This window comes from Bactrocera latifrons, unplaced genomic scaffold (genome assembly GCF_001853355.1).
Source record: "Bactrocera latifrons isolate USDA-ARS-PBARC rearing strain unplaced genomic scaffold, ASM185335v1 scaffold_117, whole genome shotgun sequence".
In the NCBI taxonomy this organism is placed as follows: Eukaryota; Metazoa; Arthropoda; class Insecta; order Diptera; family Tephritidae; genus Bactrocera; species Bactrocera latifrons.
This window is the reverse complement of record NW_017534597.1, coordinates 460,705-481,742: the sequence shown is the minus strand read 5'-3', so window position 1 is coordinate 481,742 and position 21,038 is coordinate 460,705. Positions and strand designations below refer to the sequence as shown.

Below are 21,038 nucleotides of genomic sequence, written 5' to 3'. Positions count from 1 at the left end.
TTTGAGCTAATGCTGAGGGAAAGCACGTTAAAGTGATAAAGGGAATTGGGGCAGGGCAGGCCTGAAAAAAAGAAACACCTGCTAATCGACTACATAGCAGTCTGCAGACACAGGTTGAGGCCCTTGGATCCATGTTTTCAGATAGGGATCACATCGACTCACTAGCACCCAGCAGTATATTGGACTTTTGTCTATATGCTGGGGCTAAGTGGGTCGGGAGAGGGCAAAATAGACCTATGGTCGCGGTGCATTCGTCAATTATTTATCTATCTATCTATATATAATTAAGCCTTGAGTTTTTGAGATATCAATCTAACATATAGCTGTCTCTTATACACATCTAGATGTGTATAAGAGACAGGGTCGGGAGAGGGCAAAATAGACCTATGGTCGCGGTGCATTCGTCAATTATTTATCTATCTATCTATATATAATTAAGCCTTGAGTTTTTGAGATATCAATCTAACATATAGCGTACGTTCTTTTCTTCCAAGAAGTTGGTAGTCATACAAACTGAACGATCAAAATCAAGTCCATGGTACAATCTCCGAAGAAACTGTTCAAATCGAACCATTATAGTATATAGCCGCCACATAGTATGTAAATTAAACTATCAAAATCATGTCCTTATGCAGAAAACGTTTATGTTTGACGAGCTATCTTCACGAAACTTGGTACAAATTATTATCCAAGGCAACAGTAAAATATCGAACAAATTGTTGAGATGCAAATATTATAGCCTAACAAAGTGACCGATCAACATAAAGTTATTGTATGGAATATTTTGTATATGTGAATGTTATTACACTATAACATCCCTTTGGGGATCTAATATATATAAAAATTAAAACTAACTGTAATTAATGCTTTTGTAAATATAAGACTGTACTTCCATTACTATTAGTAGAACATTGTAAAATATGTGTATATTAATCAACTTTTCTCTTTCTTAATTGTTATTATTTTCCATTTAACGGCAAGTAAACTGATTCAATTTATCATAAAAATAAGCTGCGAGCCACTTATATAATAATTTATTATCTTTGTGCGCAAATATTGCAGCGTGCTGATAAAGTCTTTATTTGGAGAGTCATCTTTATTCGTGTACGCACAAAACTTTGTGTAGATCATCACTTTATCTAAATACCTACACAACTCGAGCTACTCTGTTTTTAAATAAGTATCACAAAAAAATTACTCTAGACCTATATTTGTGGGCTTTTCTGTACTTTTCTTAATTAAATATTCTACAGCCACAAATAAGATGGAAATAACACTCGCACCGATGAAGTAAAATGCGTACACGGTGAACTGGCCACGTACGTCCAAAGATAAACCAGAGTTTGAAACCACCGTTATTGTTAATAGTGTTTGAAATGTCAGCGCTATAAAAGTATTCACACCGAATACTAATCCAAAACTTTCTTCTTCCAAATAACGTGCCACTTGAGCGCTGAACATGAAAAAAAAAATACCCATTATATGGTTAAATTATATACATAAATATTTTCATTTAAATATTTTAACATACCTCGCTGCAGTTATGCTAAAAGCATAGAAGGCGCCAAAAAGTATATAGCCAGCGTAAGAGATGTATATATTCGATGTCCGACAACAAAGTAAAATAACTCCTCCCTCCATTGCCGCAAAAATGGACAAAACTAATAAACTGTGAAGTGGTTTCAATCTTCCAGCAAGAATGTGCCCAGCCGCCAAAGCCATTAGAGCGGCCAATGCTGTTAATACTGCATCAACTGCACCATTCCAAGCAATTTCCATATTCGGCGCAATTTCAATCCATAACACTTGCACAAACATGATGACTTGCAAATAACCACACAAACTGATCGCGTACCAAATACTCCATTGGACTACCTTTAAATTGCTGTAGGCATTATAGAAATGTGACCACAGCAAGTTTAAAGGTGAAATCGGTTTAATATTTTCTTTGTCCTGACTTTTAATTGATTTTGCATCTTGTAATTCCACAGATGATGAGTTAACAGCTGCCGTTGATTGCACATCATGCTTTCGATGGAAATATAAACTTCTATCCACATTTGGTAAAGTGAAAGCCCACAATGTAGCAAAGATTTGAGCTATAAAAAAATTGCACACTAGTTTCATGCATCGTTTCGTATTTTCATTTCATACTTACTGCTTAATGTTATATAATGCAACGATTTGTAATTCATTAGCTTCAAATTAATGAGTAGCTGTGAGGAAAAGCCTGCTACTAGTTTGCCTATAAACATGGCCGCTCGTGTATAGGCAGTGACTTTGGGGTAGTACCGTTTGTCCACTTTGGCGTAAATATATGTGTAATAAGCCACTTCGGAGGCTAAATAAAGACCGTAAAAAAATTCAAGTGTTTGCAAGGCAGTTAATGTGGTGGTCCAGAGTAGCATAGATGCTACTATTGTGCCACAAGAGCCCATCAATATAATCAAGGGTTTGTACCTGTATGCAGAAATATGGAAATACATTAAGTTATTTCAATTTTATTTGTAGCACGTATATACATACGAGTATATTATATACATACATATAAGTGCTAGAAGTTAAAATAATTAATATACATAAATGTATATTGTAACTAAATGCTCATAGTATATACGCATGTACGATACAAAGATATACATATGTATATGTTTGTATACATTTTTTGGCTTCACTGAATGTATGTACATGTATATACATATGTAAACTTAGGCTATTAGGTAAACACTAATATCTACAAGTACTATATAATCTTATTCATTTTTATAAAACTGAAACGCCATTTCATTATGTGCCCGCATCATGTCCAAACCACAGTACGTAAAGACGTGATAATTTGTAAAGTTCTGCTTTTATTCCTACAGAAGGTCCTAATACAGGCATATACTATGCAAAATCTATTAGTTACCCAATCTATAAGCTGCTCATCAGATAACCGCTAAACCGTTAGCAGATAGTTTAGAATCATTGGACTGACTTAGCTTACTTTTTATCGTTTTATGTTAAAAATTCAAACATCATATACATATAAATAAATTATTTTTCAAATCACAAGCATGTGTTCAATATTGACGTAAGAATCATTTTAATATTGTTTTTACTTAAAAGGCGTTTTGTTATAACACACCATGTCGAACCGGTAAGGCACAACACATTAACACCATTGAAACACGATTTGGCAGATGCAACGCCAGGCATTGCGGCTACAGAACACGTAACATAAAAAGAAATAACAGAATAATTACAGTGTGGAGAAAAAGTTCAATAATAATTTAAGATTAAGTTAACTTAGGTTAATCGAAGGTGTAATACCCTTCAAATGTGCATTGCTTATATATTATATGTATACAATGTATACTATACATATATCTGAAATGATTCAAAAATATTTTTACTTGACTTTGATCAGATACATTTTTGTGATATACTTATGTATGTATATATGTACATACATAGTCTGTTATTAAAGATTAAATATTTTACGAATTATATAAGGTTGAAGCCAACTGACAAACGCAAAAATATAACCATAAATTTAATTTAATTAGTCTGATAGTACCATCTTGTATACGTTTATCAACAAAATATTTAAAAAGAGAATATAAAAAGAATGTTATAAAATCAAATTCATTCAGTTGAATAAACTGCGGTTATTTTAAAGTAAACAATTATATAAGATCTCTTATAGAATTATCAGTTGCCAAACACTTATTCAGAGATTTAAACCGACAAGTGCATCAATTTTGAAAAAGAAATTAAAGCTTTAATAGGTGAATACGAAAATATTTTTTCAGCTTATCCAAATACATTTTCAACTTACCTCAGAAAATCAGTGACTAAAAATATTAGCACAAGTGTGGCCAGATAAGAATATGTCACCACAGGATAGACTTTTTGGCTGATCTGTACATAGAATTTTAATATATTATAATAACATGATATTGTAGGGTCGTAGAGTAAATACCACATCTCGTGTTATATTTGCTCTGCTGCTTATCAAATATTCCGTTAAGTATGGCTCTGAAGGACGAATTTCGCGTGCAAAACCGCAAATGCACAATAAGCATGAGATTCTGAGCCATTCCTTCATAATTATTTGACGTTGATATAAGGCAACAAGGCGATAATCGTCGTGCACGTATTCAAATATTCGTATAACTGCGTGGAGAGCGACAAAGCGTATTGGTTGATTTTTTGCGCCAAAGCGTATGCAGCCGTTTGTCGACTACTTCCGTCAATAGTCGAGTACGAAATGTCATGTCTGTATCGAAGCAGTTCGTATATAAAACATATATTGCTTTTTAACAAAAGTCTTCATATGCATTTCATATATTGTTATGCAGGTACATATGTTTGTAAGTGTAAATGTAGCACTTCAAAGGTTCCATATTTTTCTTGTTTGGTAATTTATCGGCTTAAGATGAGAATCATCTTAAGTAGCCAATTAGAGGATACTTCATGTGCATGCTATTATCACTGTTCATGCACACTACGAGTATAAGTGTATACCTCTTACTTTACCCGTTATTCCTTCTTATACGCAAAATTTAATTCATTTATACACTATTTCATTTTTATTTGATTAACTATTAAAAACTAAACATTTAGATCTAAATATGTTGACATAAACATTCAAGTGCATACATACATATGTATATGTATATAAGTACTTGTCACTTGATAGCTTCTTAAAGTTGAACGTTTAACAGGTTGACTGTCTGATTGCTGAAAATATAGCTTCATTCATTTGTAGCGCTTGCTTTTTTAAATGAAATTATTAATAGGGGCAATCGTAAGTAAACAATTTAACTCAAATCATAACCTTATTAATTACAATGTATTGCTCTTCGCCAAAATGAACAAGATCAGTGATTGGCAGCCCATTACCCGCCGGGTACTCTCTGAGCGCGCTCTGAGTGTATGTGTGTACTCGTTAACCACCTGTCTATGTGTCTGAGTTTTATCACAAAATGTTAATGTTAATCAATAAATGTTATTTAGTATTAACATTTCTGTCGTATGCTCTCTCTCTCCTAACTCTGCTACTTACCTATCGGACCGATTGGTTATTGGCGTTCACCCTTTTGTAGAAATTGCCTTCAAAAGTGAGGAAATTTAATTAGTTGGTCGGAAGTAGACCTAAAACATACATGGTTTGTCCGGAAAGTAATGTACCGACTGGATTCGGTAAAGGGCGTTTCTAGCTAAATAACGAGCGGCTGATCAGTTGTCTTTGAGCACCTGGAGAGTCCGGACACACATTTTCGCGCGACGTGTTTTGGTGAGTGGTGCAAGCCGAAAATGCAGCGTTCGTTAGAGCAGAGGTACGCGATTAAATTCTGAGTGAAACTCTGTAAATCTGCGACAGAAACATTTCTTGAAGAAGAAGCAAATCCAAAATGAAAACGATGCTCATTGTCTTTTTTGATATCAAAGGTATCGTCCATTATTAATTTATTCCGCCTGGACAAACCGTCAACGCCAAGTTTTACATGGAAGTTCTCAAGAGACTCAAACAAAGGGTTAACCGAGTCCGACAAGACATCGCAGCCAGTTGGAAGTTGCACCAAAACACTGCCTTTCTTGTGAACAGCTACCCAACCAAAGCCGACATCCCAACGCTTTCTCAGCCGCCCCATTGTCCAGATGTGGCCTCCCGGACTTTTTATGTTTCTCTGCCTAAAAAGGCCGATGAAAGGGGATCCAAGCAGCATGCACCTCGGCTCTCAAAGCTATTCCGGAGAATGCCTTCCGCTGCATGACGCAGAAGGAACTTATTTTAAATGTAGGTCCATTTTTAAGTTAGCTTTAAGGCATATGCCACAAATGACATCAGCACCAAGTATGTACATACATACATATGTACATATATATATTTACATATCGTCACCTGAAATTCAAAATAATAACAACAACATTTTCGAAAATTTACAGTGGCATGAATGAAAAACGAAATAAAATGGAACATGAGTGAAAAAAATTTTAATATTGGTTAAGACGGGTTTATGGCTGAGTGCAGACCCTGAAAATGTTGAACATATGTAATATTATGTATGCATTTTGAAGTAATGCAGTGTAATTAATAACGCGCTCAATTTCGAATTTTTGAATGATACGTTATTTTGCATTTCAGGTGACGATACACATACTCGTATGCTTCACACCACTCTTCTGAGTTTTTGTATTGCAATCAGGTCCCTGGCTACAGCGATCCTAAAGCAATACTTAAGCTTCAGGATCAAGAGGCATATTTATACTCTCGCAACATGTATATAACAGTTCCACTTAAAAATAATTGAGATAGTTATAGGGTTATACATATATTGTATATCGTATAGTATACTATATGACGAGTAAGTCTGGGAGTTGGCTTGAAAAATTCTAGCCAAAAGGCTCAATTTTCGACAACTTTTTCCAGCATTGTAAAATTATGCCCAGCTTCATTTTTGAAGAAATATGGACCAATAACTCCCTCTGCCCATAGATCACACCAAACAGCTTCAATACAGTTAATTTTTTGAGGATGTAACGACGTTTCAACAATTACTTGTGCATTATCATCACCGCAATTACGACAACTTTGTTTATTAACATTGCCATTCAATCAAAAGTGAGCATTTCGCTGAACCAACTTTTCTTGGTAAAACCGCGATCGGAGACCATCTCGTTGAGGCCCATTCGCCGAATATGCGATCTGCTTGATGGTCGTTTGACTTTTTAATTCCGCAAAAAAAAAAAAGATCTTTTCGTAAAATCTTTTATAAAGTTGATGGGCACAGCTCCAATTGTTCCGCGCGATGACTGGTGAACTCATTTGGATTTTATTCCATACTCTGATCCATAGCAGCAATGCCGCTTTCGGTACACACTGAACGACGTCTCTGCGGATGCGTACGACGTGACGGGTCTTGTGATGTTATTTATATACATATGTCTGTACAAGCGAAAACTATAGTAACCGCTCATACTTAGGTGAAATCCTATATCTCAGGAATGATAATTTGCCCCCGCGACATTTCGGAGCTGCAAAATACCAGAAAAACATCTATGAATTGTAATGATGTCTTTACGTAAAACCGTATCCAAAGTAATTATACAAGACAGAAAGTCCGAATCCTTCAGAATTAAGTCTGGAGTAAGACAAGGAGATGATATCCAGAACACACAAACCAGTCCCAAGAGTAAAAATTGATCAATATGAATTTCAAAACTTCACTGACTCTAGCCTCGAACACAGTAGCGATTACTCTACAAGTATCAAAGATAGAATCCAAGCATAATGAAACTGTTCAACTGAAAGACAGAACAGAGAAATTTTTGGAGCATTAAAAGATCATAACGAGTGCCGAAAAAGGTGGAACGATGAGCTAGTTCAGCTTATAAAAGGTGGAAATGTTATACGCTAAATCAAAGCGCGACTAACATGGGAGAATGTACTAAAAAAGCTCGCAAAAATAAAAAAATAAAAAATAAAGACCACAGCATTCACAAAAAAAGTAAGGGGAAGATCACGATCAATATACTCAAGGATGACATAAAGTAGATTGGCATATCAAATTATAAAGAAACCGCAAATGACCGAGATGTCAAGAGGGCACATGTGCAGCAAGTCGAAGTTCACACAGAGCTGTAGCGCTAAAGAATGATGATGATAATATCGGATAATAATACTATGTATGTACATTATACGTATAAATCTCAACGGATACGTGTTCGCAAGTATATTTGAGTCAAAAGTTTATGCTTTAAACTTTAAGCTTTTCCCTAGCACAAAAATAAACGTACAATAGCTTCCGACTTTCGGACTATTAAACTTCGCCTCTTTAGTTTAGTTTGTATCATATATTTCTTACTGAGCCAACTCAAGTATACCAAATTGTAATCCAATTTTCATACACGCCTCGGTGGTATGGTGTGCAGTACCTTCAGCGATTTTTTTTTTCGGTTTCGCCTCATTTTTAGATCGTTATTCGAAAGATAACCCACGTCTCGTCTTCAGTAATCATACATTTGATCATTGCATGGTCCTCAGAAACTTTGTCAAGCATTTCATTTGCGATCTCTATTCGACGTGGTTTTTGCAAAATATTCAGATCTTTTAGTACGTGTGTAGCATGGACATGCTTCAAATCCAAAATGTTAATCAAAATGTGTTGAGATCCTCTGCTAACGTTCTGACGTAAACACACTGTTTACTTAACTATTTGATATTCTCCTCGATGGACGACTCACATGAGGCAAGTTTTCGATGACTTCATGGCCTGAAACTTCGCGTAACTTCGTAATTCAATTTTTTATACAAACAATGTTCTAGAGAAAATTTGTTTATCGTTGCTGTTTGCACGCCGTTTAAATGGACTAAGCCGGGTCAAATTTGATTTAAGGAGTTACATGGTTTTACGGTTTTAAAAAAATCGATTTTCAATCAGTTCTTAAAGAATTGAAAAAAAGACATTCTCGAAATTTTCATTTTTTTTTAATGTCTGCCAAGTCGTAAGTTAAGGTTTTAACTAAAAAACAGTCACCGGAAATGTCATCACAATAGCCGAGTTTAAAAATATTTATTTTTTCAAAAATCAAAATTTCTACTTATAGTAGAAGTTAATAGGGTAACAAATATGTTTGTAATCCATTCACTTTTTCGTAGAATAATAAAAGTTAAATTCATAATGAAAGTTAATTCATTCTTATGCAACACATTTTTATAAAAAGTTTTGCTTACATCTGAAAATATGTATGTCCCCGGCTTTGATCCTTGCAAATTCTTCTTGATTGGCGTAGATACCGCTTACGCGATTATAGCCGAGTTAACAAAAGCGCGCCAGTCGTTTCAAATGCAAATTACGAGAGCATAAAATGTGTGGTAACACCAATAAGGAAGAGAAGGACCTTACTTGTTATTATTCGCTTTCGATTGAAGTTAGAATAAATAAAAACAATATGTTTTTGGTTTTATCAAAAAAATCAAAGTTTCTTTCTTTATTATAGTATTAGTTTAGAAAATAACAGAAGAACATTATTTACATGGATACAAACATGACAATTTATGGTGAAACAAACAATTGAGAAGCTAATTGACTATTAACAACCGTGACTAATAATTTAACTTTAATATAATAATTGTAAAATAAAAATTACGTACAAATATTTGGTATACATTGGAATTATGGGCAATAAAATTCTGGAAAATAGAGGTTCTGTTTAACAAAACTGTTACTACTGTTTGAAAAAGTTTTTACAGCGTTTTCTTTTCTGGCGGATATTTTTTAATTCTCCGTTTTTTTTTATGTTAACAGATAAGCGCCCATTGCATACATACCGACATACATATGCATATGCAAAAATGCAAGAGTTTGCACTATCTATATATGTATACATGAATACTTTTGGTTCCAATTTATTAGGCATATTTTCCAGAAAGATTAACGCCATTTACAGATTTTTAGTTTATAGCTATGGTATCTTAAAATACTATCGATTATAGCAAACCACAATTTAATTGCTTATTATTGAATTGAAAAGAAAATATTTTTCTGATTCTCTTGTGGATAATTTCGCTTGTTATTATTGAGAAGTTTATCATATTTGGCAACTGCCATTATTCCACAATTTGGCTTGCTTATTTATACTTTATTTTCATACATTAATATGTATGTATGCAAATAATTTTTAAATAAAATTTCACAACTATCTAATTCAATTTTCAGCTTTTGTACCGTTTTCGTCATTTATCCATTTCAGGTATTCGCATTCGCATTTTGTTCGTTATTGCTGCACAATGGGCGTGGCGGTGGTTGTGGGCGTGCTTTCGGTGAAACCTACACCATTGGTATCGTTCAACTCGTCGGCCGAGACGAAATTGATTGCAGCCGAATTTATACAATACCGTTTGCGAGTGGGCTTGGGTCCATCCTCGAAGACGTGCCCCATATGGGCATTACAACGAGCGCAGCGTACTTCTGTGCGTATGCGTTCTGGATGTTTAATTAGTAGTAAAATATTACCCCCTTTTAATTGATTTGTTTTGCACAAGTGGGTTATACGCATTTATATTTATAAATAGTACATATGTATATAAATACAGCATATTATTTTGTATACATTACATATTATATTTGGTGATGGGCAGGTAAAAAATACAAAGGATGTTAATTATGCACAATCCATAGAGATGTATTTTATGATTATTCAAGTTGAATTTTGCATTTTTCAGTTAATTTGCAATTGGTGTAAATTAATTTTGGGTTTAAGGTTTTGTTGTTTTTGATGGAGCCATATTATTATTTTATTTTAACAATTTTATTTGAGAGGGCACAAAGGACAAATATTTTATTGTATCAAAAAAATAATAATAATAAAAATAAAACAATTAACGGAAAATGTTGACAAATACAAAAACAAATGTTGAACAAATGAATAGTGCAGCAGTATAGCAGAATATAAAATGTATTGGTGAAAAACAATCGATGAGAGTGAAAATAGACAGCAAAATAAATAGAAATAAAAATAACAACGAAGCGATGATAGAAGAATGAAGAGAAATGATTAGGGTAAACGATGAAATGCGAATTGCATTATTAAATAGAAAATCAGCAAAGAGTAAAATTAATTCAGTAAATGTTTGTGCATTGAATGAAATACGTAGAATGTCAGTTTATTATTTTTGATTACAGGTAATTTATTGTATATAAAATTATGATAAGCATGAGCGTTGTTTAGCATTGTTTAACAAATTTTGAAAACACAAAAAAAAACGATATGTATGTTATGACATATCAATTATTTTATGAATGACGTATGCAATAGATTTTAATATGCGATTGTGCATTTTTCGATATAAATATGTATTAGCAAACATTAATGCGTTTATTTTATAATTATGTGTTGTAATGAGTGTAAATTTTTCAGACCCCCGTACAGGCACATGTATAAAAAGCGAAAAAGGGAGAAATAGAAAAAATATACGAAAAAAATGTATTATTTTCAAAGTCAAAATTTCATATATAAACAACTGTATATATTTTTAGTTTTAAAACAATGGTTTTAATAACATTTTGATAAGCAGCATTTGGTGTAGACATGAATATGAAAATATTAAAAACAAAAATGTAAACAAAAGAAATAATATTATAGTCAATTTATACTTGGTGGGCGCTCATATCTGGATACAAAATATTTTATGCACTCGTAGTGCGATTTATTATAACGTAATCGAAGTTATGCGTAGGCACAGAATGTAGTATATTATTATATCTAACGCGTTCGTGCGCGAAACTAACAAACTTGATCGCGACTCGAACTCTGCATTTGATGTGTTGTAAGAAAGTTTTTGCGGAAAGCATATAAAGAAAGAAGTTCCACCAAGCAAGATTGCAAGTAATGCATTGAAACAAAATTGATAATTGAACTATCATTTTAATTAAAATTTTCTTTTATTTTGTAGTCATGAAAATCTCAATTAAAGATAGTTTTTAAATTTCTAATTCCAAATACATGTTAAAGAAAACAATTTATACAAAACAAAAAAAAAAAATTAATAAATTATCGCAAAAAAATTTAATCCCAAGTATAATATATAATTAATTAAAGAACTAAATTGTTTCAGAATTAACCATTAATTTCTAGAGCTCACACAGATAAATCATGTTCAATACTCTAGAGCACTGGTCGGTAAACTTAAAACGTTCAAAAAATTAATATTTTCTCATTAAATTTATTATATTATTTATTATAAATCGCAACCCTGCCAATCGAAATCGAAATTAGCGACATTTTTTAATTTCTCTACGCTTGTCACAATTTATAACCACATTGATAAAGTCAACAAATTGTTTTCAAGCAAACTTATATAAAAAACACCAGCAAGCGTTAATTCTAAACCATATATGTATATGAATTAGTCAATGTTTAAATGAATTTATGTACCCATATGTGCATGTATGTATGTATATGTAAATAAAAATTATGAAAAACGTCATAGTCAAGAGAAATTAAATCCAAATATCTCTCTGGTGGAATATATTTTACCTCTCCCAAGAAAAATGTCACCAATATAAATGACAATTCATACGAAAATATCGAATTTCTAAAAGAAATACATTATAGTGAATATGTATATGTTCATTAAGTATATACCCAAGGCAAATTTATCATGATCCACATTACATTTTCTATCAAAAATACATTCGCTCTTTTAAATTGTTATAATAACAATACAATTTAATATTTGTTTCTTCTATAAATAACAATATGTACCATTTTTGTATATGTACTAAGGAATAAAAAAAATTTGCTTGTTTAGATTATGAAAACAAAATTAACACGTAAACAGATAATTATTTTTTCACATGCCCTTTTGAGAAAGAAGCAGTTGAGGAAGGTGAACCAGAGGCAATGTTGCTGTTGGGCTTTAGCGGTACAAAATCAATCGATGCCGAATTGATGCAGTAGCGGAGATTCTTTGGTGGCGGGCCATCATCGAAAACGTGTCCCATATGCGCGGAGCATTTGGAGCAGCGCACCTCAGTTCGCACCATGCCTAACATTTTCGAAATTACTACTACTTTTTATTAACACATTTACATATGTATAAGTGTATTGAAATTTCTCAATTTATCCAATTTGTGCATGAGTGTCAGTAAAAAGCGTGGTGTAATAATCAATGCACGAGTATGTATGTAGAAAAGATTTTTAGAAATTCAATTGATATTGAATAATTTGTTTAGTTTTAGAAATTATCCAGTGTTTGAGTACAGTATTTCAATTGCATATTATGCAGTTATTTAAAATTTCAAACCGTGTGTTTTTACAACACATACGAGTATTAAGTGTTGCGGCAAGTTAAAAAGAAGGAAGGAAGAGAAATTTTTATTTAAAGGGAGCAAAATTTTTAATAATACACTATAGAAACATGTATGTATGGATATATGTACAGAAACGAACAACATAGATAAACGAGGGAAATCAATTTTTTTGTATGTTGCTACAATTCGTTGAATTCAAATGTTGCTTATAAAACTTTGGACGAATAGAACATACATTTAAATAGACGCATTCCCACACGCACAAAAAAATTTAAAAAACCTTGAACTCTCGTTTACAATTCCATTGTATAGGTATTATTTATGTAGCAAACGAATACAATAAAATCTACATCCATTATACACATATTTGCTATGAACGGAAGACAAGACATCATCTACAAAGCGTTTACGGTAATTACAAATCACTAAATTGAATTATTTAGGAGCGCATATGTCATACTAATACGAGTATGAACATACATTCTACAAAAAAGGAAAAAATATACATACATAAATAAGCAAAAAACAAAAACAGTTTGATTATAGTCGGGGATTACCTACTGCTCAGTAAAAAATAAAATTTAAAATCTGTTAAAATTTATAGTTACTTATCTCTCATAACGATTTAATAAAAATTTAAATACTCTTTACAAATTCTAAAGATTCCATACAAATACATTATTTTTATAGATTAGTTTGTATGGCAACTATATGCTTTAGTAGTTCAATCTGAACACTTGAGATTGCACCATTACTTTAGAAAACTAACCGTGCCACAGAAAGATATATCCTTAAATAAACAAGTTTTTCATTAAGGATATGATTTTGACGTTCAATGACAGCAATAAATATAATTTTGACGTTCAGTTTGTATGACAGCATTAAACATACTTTAGTGGTGCAACTTAAACGGTTTCGAGAAATGGGCAGCTTCTTGGGGAGAAAAAGAACGGGTGCAAAGTTTCAGATCGATATCTCTAACTGAAACTAGTTTCCCTATATGCAGACAGACGGACATAGCCAAATCTTATACATTTAATTCGATCTCCAACGATTCCTTTAGAGCGTTACAAGCTCAATTCAAACATAATTTACACTGTTCGAGTATAAAATCAGAGGTTGAGAAAGTAATAATTAAATTGTTACCAAACTAATTTGAGAATGTATACTGTTGCTGTCAAATTATATGCTATTGATAATTGCTCTGAACCTGGTTAACCTATTATTTTACAGATTAAATTTCAAATAGGTGAAAAAAAAAAAAATTAAAATTAAGAAGTATAAATGCATCAAAAATACTTAGCAATTCAAATAATTCAAAAGCAAAGTATAAAATAAATTTATAAATCACCAAATGTACTATATGTAATTTTAACTGTATTTGCCACCGATACGGGTAACTACAATATGCATACACATACATACGTACTCGTGCACTAGAGTACGCGCATATATAGTATCAACGAGAGTTGCAGGCAAATATCTATTAACCGTAAGTTAATTGTTCATTCTTTACCTGGAATGCTAGCATCACGATGCAGGGTTATTTTGCCCTTGTCAAGCACATCATTGAATGCGGGCCATCCACAACCTGAATCATACTTTCTATCCGAGCTAAATAGATCTTGCTGGCAAACTATACAACGGTATACGCCCTTTTCATAGTGCTTATTATAACAGCCTAGAGGTATATATATTCAAAAAATATTACTTCCGTTTAGTATTTCAAACACAAAATTGACCACGCACCTGTAAATGGTCGCTCTGTAGCTGCTTCTTGTGTCACTTGATATTGTAGTGGAGTTAGACGTTTCTTTAGCTCTTCCTTATTTACATTAATTTTTTCAGATTTGTTCTCCATCTTTTCTTGCAGTAAACTATCTGTAGTTTTTTGGTTGCGTGGTTTATCTGTAATTAAGGATTTTTATTTAATCTGTTTTAATCTTATAAATCAAACAAAAACCGCAAAAACAAAAAATCTTTGTAGTGTAATCAGTTATTAGCTCTTAAAATATTTTGCTTCGTCATTGAATGAATTTGCAGTTAGATAGCAATTAGGTTATTTCAATAAATCCCACAACCTTAGTGCTCAACTTAAAAAAATCATTAGTATATTTATATAGCACAAATGCATGCTATCATGTGATACTTTGATAGTCTTTTTTAAAGGTGAATTTATGGTGGAAAGCGTATGGCTTTAAAAACTTTTTATTAAGAGCTATATACTCCTACAAATGCAGTTAAGATAAAGTAATATGAATACTCTTAACAATGTGTTAGATTTATTCTCCTGTATGTACATTTAATCACATTGTAATAAACAAAAAAGTTTTGCAATAATAAACCAGTTTCGTACAATTTAAAATTTTTAATAATGAAAAGTTAATTTTGTTTTGGTATAACTCTAAATATTAAAAATTGGTTGGAGCTCCATACATACTATATGAGAAATCCATACTCGTGTAGCTACGAATAATATTCAGCGTTTCATCATAGATTTTTCCCAAATTTGGTATTCGTTTTAAAATATTTTTATTTTTATATCAAATATTTATATTCAGCAATGCTGAGATTGTAAACACTCGAATCGTAGCCACGCATGTATTGAATGTTACAAATACTATACACTAACAATATAAGTATATGTAGATATATGATATATGTACATACGTGGAAAATTTGGTTTAAGTACTAAACGGTAATGAAAACTTTCACTGTGTCGAATCTTTTTGTAATCAAAATATAATGAACTATTAGGCACATATAAATTTGCCTTTTTTTTTCGTATACCATTTCACTATTCACTATTGACTAAAACTAGTCTCACCTGAGAAACTTCTCTGATTTATGACTGCAGACCCACCAATAATTGATAAAGTCCTTTTAGGAGGAACATAACAATTTAGAGCAGTTCCGCAAGTGAATTTGTTTATAATTCCCAAACGAGAGCACTGGGTATAGGTATTCCGAAGAAGTACAAACATTTTTATATTAGGTGGCGATATTTTAAACTAGAAAACCTCTTTAGAAATCTTAAATTTTCGGTTGTTACTTAATCAAGCAAATTTAAAGCAAAAGTGGAAGGAAATTGCGCAGCTTTTCACAATTACTAGAGAGTATTCACATTCTACCAATATGCATACGAAATGTCAACACAAAACAATAAATGGATGGTTAAAATAAGGGCAATGTTTTAATATAAATATGTATATAAATACATATATTCACACATTTTTCACATGCCTCTTTGAACACGTCTGTCCTTGAGCCATGGCCGCCATATTAATTTCGAGGCGAAATTGGTCTTATATATCTACGTTCCATTGCCTAAACCTACCTGTATTTATTATATATGTACTTATATTTCTCTGTTTCAATAATGCTGACCTTTATTATTGCTTAGGTTTTATTTTTTAGGTTCACGAAGTCTATATTTGTACTCAAAAATAGACATAAATAGTAACAAAGTTTATTTAGTCACAATATAATGTGATTTTCACGCCACTCGAAAGAAAACTGACAGCTACGAATGGTCAATTGGCAATACAAAGTGGGTGTACCAAACCCGAAAACGTCATATGCGGGCGCTTTGTACATTTTTATAGTTTATATGTAAGATTATGTGAAGGACGGTGTTTCCCATGATTGTAGTGGTATGGAGCAACAACAATGTTGACGATATTTTGCCGGAAAATAATAAACAAAGGAAAACACGAGAACGATGACATTTAAAGTCAACGCCAGCTGTTGATGGGAATAGTAAGTAAGTACTCATCCGGTTCATGGAACATAAAGTTTTTTACATAAGGTCTACACGTGGAGAAGATAAACCCAATTGAATTAAATGTTAAAGTTTAAACCTGATAAACAATTCATATTGATAATACCATTATTGTCACTGATATCGGTTTAATAATTAAATTTTTATATGACGTAATATTTATTAGCTTTTAGGATATCATTGTGAATATTCATAACAGCTGACATCGAACATTTATTATTTTCCCGTAATTGCAAAGAAATATCAGAATCTCTTTCAATGGATCCAAATTTACGAAATGTGAGTACTCTTAACAGTTTTCATGTATACTAATAATTTACATTTGTTTTTTATTTTGTATCATAGCTTAAAGATTTTCTGACACTATATAATAAAGTCACGGAGTTGTGCTTCTCGAGATGTGTAGAAACACTCTATGAGCGGCAATTAACCAATGACGAGGTAATTAATATATTGCATCATAATCAATTTATTATGTTAAACAAATCATTTAATATTTATAGAACACCTGTATAGATAGATGTGTAACAAAATTTGCGCGTTTTAATCAAAAAATGATGAATGTTTATGTTGAAGTACAAACGGACATAAACCAAAAACGAATTCAAGAGCTTGAAACGACCCAGAAACAAGTGGACCAATCTTCAACATCATCGTCAAAGGTAGTTGCAGCAGGGTTAAACTCATTACCTACACCGGCATCTGGAGCACAAACACCCGCCTACTCTTAAAATAAAGATCAGTGAAAAATTAATATTCATACGTTTTAGTGTTATTTATAAAATATTTTTATAAACTAAGATATAGTACAGTTCCATTCATGTCGACACGTATTTGCCTCGTAGCCTTAATTGGTTTACCAGCTGCTGGAAAAAGTACATTTAGTAGGTGGATCCTATCGATACCTCAACAACAGTTCAACGTCATTCATCTTTGTTACGACGATTTTCTGCAAGCACAAGATGATACTCTAAATCCAGAAATAGAATTGAAATTACAACGTAGCAAAATATTGGCAAATATAAAGTCGCTTATATGTGAATTAAATGATAATGCTTATATAACAAGAGATATCATTAAATCTGTAAAATTATCTGAAAATGAAAAGTGCAACAACTTCGTAATCCTATGTGATGATAATAATTACTATCGTAGTATGAGATATAAACTGTATCAGTTGTGTAGGCAGAACAAGTGTGCTTATGCCCAAATTTACTTAGGGTGTGATTTAAAATTGGCATTAAGTCGAAATAGTGCACGGCCTGATAATGAGCGAGTGCCCGAGGAAATTTTGCAACGAATGGAAGTAAGACTGGAGAGACCCAATTCAGCAAAACATCTCTGGGAGGAAAACACCTTATTTCTGGAGGGATGTGACAACTTCACAATAATGAAAATTGGTATTTTGGATTTTCTATCTAAGTCGCTTGATAAAATAGTACAACCGCTGACACAATCTGTTACTACTGAAACAGTGGTGTCATTGCTGCACCAACTTGATTTGCTACTGCGAAGGAGAATTGGTGAAATTTTGAGGTTGGAGAATGATTCAGCTGAGCGGTCAAAAAAGTCTAAAATGCTGATAGCTAAGCGTAAGGCAATACTCCAAGAAGTCAGAAAAGAAGTTGAAAAAGAGTGGATAAGTACAGATGACTTGGACATATATGTATATTTGTTGAACTAACTATTGTATAAACTATAACGCGAAATTTTTTTAAAATTTATTTAAAAATTACTAAATATAAGCTGTTAGTATTATGATCGCATTAAAACAAAATTATAGGTTTATTATTTTTATTGCATAAAGACAAACTCTATATTTCTTTAAAGCATGGCTTTATATTACATATTTGGTATATATAAATTTAAGGAATATATTAAATTTATATAAAACCACTATATTACATATAATAATGTTAAAATTTTGCTCACACTTTTGTTAATTACACAGTTAATAAGAACTTTTCTTGGGTGTAGGCAAAGTATTTTTCTTAATCATTAAAATTTCAGTGGGGTCCCTTTACTGAAATTAACATTACATTAATTTCAATTAAATCAATTGTCGGTCGAACATGTTTGAAATTATGACTTTCAATTGATCCAATTGATTTTGTAATGTGCTCCCACTAAAAGTTTTGAAGATGTAATGATTTGAGTAATTCTGAGATGCGCGTGTGCCAAATTATAAAAAAAAAAATTGTATATTATAAATATATTGTAAATAAATATGATGTAATATGTGATGATTATAATGAACACATAAATATACGAGTGTTTCTTGTTTTTGCAATTTTCAGTAATATATAGGTATAGTAGTCAAAATTACTTACAATAATATTGCATATATTCGAGAAAAATAAACAGTACAAAGGAATACAATTAAAACGGCCTACAGTTTAAATTAAACCAAGTCTTTTTTTTTGTGACACTCTATTTTTAGTACTAGAGTAAGAAAATGCTAAATGCAGCACCTACGTGTTAACAGTTTCTCTCGTTTGTGATTTATTGAAAAAAATGTCATCAATGTATTAAATGCGTTTTAAATTCAATATTTTCAATATATAATACGTTTGAGCGAAAAGAGCAACATACTGTCTTATATACTCTCTATTAAAAATTTATATAAAAATTATAAACACTATTTGTTTAAAAAAACTAACATACCTACAAAAATGGAAAGTTTACATGTTTACGATATAGAAATGTTGCTACCAATCGTACCCTACATTTGTTTTTACATTAAAAGAACTCACGCATTCCAACGCGATTTCTGCAGATCTATTTGGCCTTCTAGAGTTTTAGCTAAATATATTATAAAAAGTTGTATTAGAGCAACTCCTAGTGCAATGCCGGCTATAGTATATAAGTTTCGTTCTGCCCAAACTCGAACAATCTCAATACAACCACTAGTCCAAATACGTTTGCTTGCTGCCGCAACCGAGTGTTCTTGAACGCCATAACCGCACATAATATTAACCAAACCCGAACTGATGTCAGTTGCGTTAATACAACAACTATATGGAACACCGCAACGCTCAACTGATGGTGATGAACAGTTGAAATACTCATTCTTGCCTAAAAAAATATTGAAATTAATGCCGAATAATGTTGAAATTTAATAATTTGATTTTAACAAATAAATAATGCTTACTCCAGTCTTGATATCCAGAGTTGCTTAATCCACAGCATTTAAATTCAAGTTGTGCAAAATCGATAAGATTTTGCAAATCTGGGTCATCACGATACGAATGTATAATTTTATCAGTGAATTTGTCTTCCAGAAAAGAATTCATATTATGTGGAAAAACAAATCCCATTATGGCAATGGCCAATTCCAAAAGAAAAAACATTAGTAAGCACATAGTATAGAATTTTAGTAAACAAGTATTTTCACGCAGCGCACCAAGGCAACCAGCAAAACTGACTACAGAAATTAGTATTCCGGTCAGCATCATTACTAAAGAGATGTTCAGTATTACATCGTAAAATGTTTCTAGACGAACCCATCCAGTAGCTTCCCATTTGTCCATGAAAGCATAAAGACCAATACCCAGCAATAATCCTCCCGAAAGCCAGAATATGAAATTTAGCATGAAGATCAGATATTTAACACATGAACTAACGTAAGTGAAATTTTGAGAGATTCGTGGATGCATGTTTCGAATTTCGATTCCACTATAGCCACCGCCTCCTCCATGGTGACGATAATTACTCATAGCTACAATGTATTATTTTCGTCTCAAAGCAACGCTGGCGCTGGTTTTGTTGTGAGCTACTTGTCCAAATTCTCACAGAGGAGTTAATCAATTTTTCTTCTTTCTAATTAATTTCTATTTTTTACTTTAAGCTGTTCAAATTTGTGACAATATATTTTCTGGTGTTTATAAGAAAATAAAACCCGGACACATTCTTTTTACACTTTTTCTTTAGCAACATATCTTATACACTTCGCTTCCGTCCTCTTTTCTGTACTCGTAATTTCATGATAAAAGTTTTATATGCACAAAACTTAAAAAAATCGTATGTATATTTCTATAATATATTTATACATATCTTTTAACAAATATGTGAAAACTTTAATTTCTTTGTTTCCGAAATGAAATTTTTATCTCAACCAAATCCCTTTGACAAGTAAAGATGGAGGAGTTTTTTAACAATATAATGTTTGCAATAGGGTGATTACGATATTTAATTTTTATTAAACATTACTTTACCAGAAAGCTAGGAGATATTTTTTAAATTCTAACAAGATAATTCGCTTGGATAAGCACATTTTTATTATGCATATTATAGGAAAGACTTTTTTGGTCCACTTAAAGTGAAAATTAATTTCCAGTTTGTCCATGAATAAGATGGTATAATTTAATTATTTGTTAACAGCATTAAACATCATTTCATAATGAAAACTGAAAATAGTATATATATAGTAGAGTAAAATATAAATAATTTTTATA

At 31.9% G+C, this 21,038-nt stretch overlaps 5 protein-coding genes across 10 annotated transcripts; 2 read left to right on the top strand and 3 right to left on the bottom strand.

The window, feature by feature from the left end:
* Nucleotides 1-860: 860 nt before the first annotated feature.
* Nucleotides 861-4,279, bottom strand: LOC108977536 (thiamine transporter 1). Its single transcript, XM_018947255.1, has 5 exons — nt 3,965-4,279; nt 3,821-3,903; nt 2,159-2,460; nt 1,532-2,099; nt 861-1,453 (listed from the first exon to the last, which is right to left on the bottom strand). The coding sequence occupies exons 1-5, from the start codon at nt 4,088-4,090 to the stop codon at nt 1,195-1,197; spliced, it is 1,338 nt and encodes a 445-aa protein (XP_018802800.1). The 5' UTR covers nt 4,091-4,279; the 3' UTR covers nt 861-1,194.
* Nucleotides 4,280-9,248: 4,969 nt separating this feature from the next.
* On the bottom strand, nt 9,249-16,320 carry LOC108977982 (methionine-R-sulfoxide reductase B1). Of its 6 annotated transcripts, none has more exons than XM_018948037.1 (4): nt 16,141-16,320; nt 14,553-14,711; nt 14,320-14,484; nt 9,249-10,007 (listed from the first exon to the last, which is right to left on the bottom strand). In XM_018948037.1, exons 2-4 carry the CDS (start codon nt 14,662-14,664, stop codon nt 9,766-9,768), a joined length of 519 nt encoding a protein of 172 aa, XP_018803582.1. In that variant the 5' UTR covers nt 14,665-14,711; nt 16,141-16,320; the 3' UTR covers nt 9,249-9,765. The 6 variants fall into 6 exon arrangements, with proteins under 6 accessions (XP_018803582.1, XP_018803592.1, XP_018803551.1 ...); XM_018948047.1 differs by having other exon boundaries at nt 16,191-16,320; XM_018948006.1 differs by lacking the exon at nt 16,141-16,320 and adding an exon at nt 15,631-15,923.
* A 127-nt stretch (nt 16,321-16,447) lies between these two features.
* Nucleotides 16,448-17,338, top strand: LOC108978014 (mitochondrial import inner membrane translocase subunit Tim10B). The gene is made up of 4 exons (XM_018948058.1): nt 16,448-16,566; nt 16,751-16,863; nt 16,930-17,025; nt 17,088-17,338. The coding sequence occupies exons 2-4, from the start codon at nt 16,843-16,845 to the stop codon at nt 17,313-17,315; spliced, it is 345 nt and encodes a 114-aa protein (XP_018803603.1). The 5' UTR covers nt 16,448-16,566; nt 16,751-16,842; the 3' UTR covers nt 17,316-17,338.
* LOC108977976 (L-seryl-tRNA(Sec) kinase) lies at nt 17,322-18,401 on the top strand. Its single transcript, XM_018947992.1, has one exon. The coding sequence runs from the start codon at nt 17,405-17,407 to the stop codon at nt 18,266-18,268; it is 864 nt and encodes a 287-aa protein (XP_018803537.1). The 5' UTR covers nt 17,322-17,404; the 3' UTR covers nt 18,269-18,401.
* A 111-nt stretch (nt 18,402-18,512) lies between these two features.
* LOC108977968 (tetraspanin-33) lies at nt 18,513-20,664 on the bottom strand. Its single transcript, XM_018947980.1, has 2 exons — nt 19,736-20,664; nt 18,513-19,659 (listed from the first exon to the last, which is right to left on the bottom strand). The coding sequence occupies exons 1-2, from the start codon at nt 20,298-20,300 to the stop codon at nt 19,334-19,336; spliced, it is 891 nt and encodes a 296-aa protein (XP_018803525.1). The 5' UTR covers nt 20,301-20,664; the 3' UTR covers nt 18,513-19,333.
* Nucleotides 20,665-21,038: the final 374 nt, after the last annotated feature.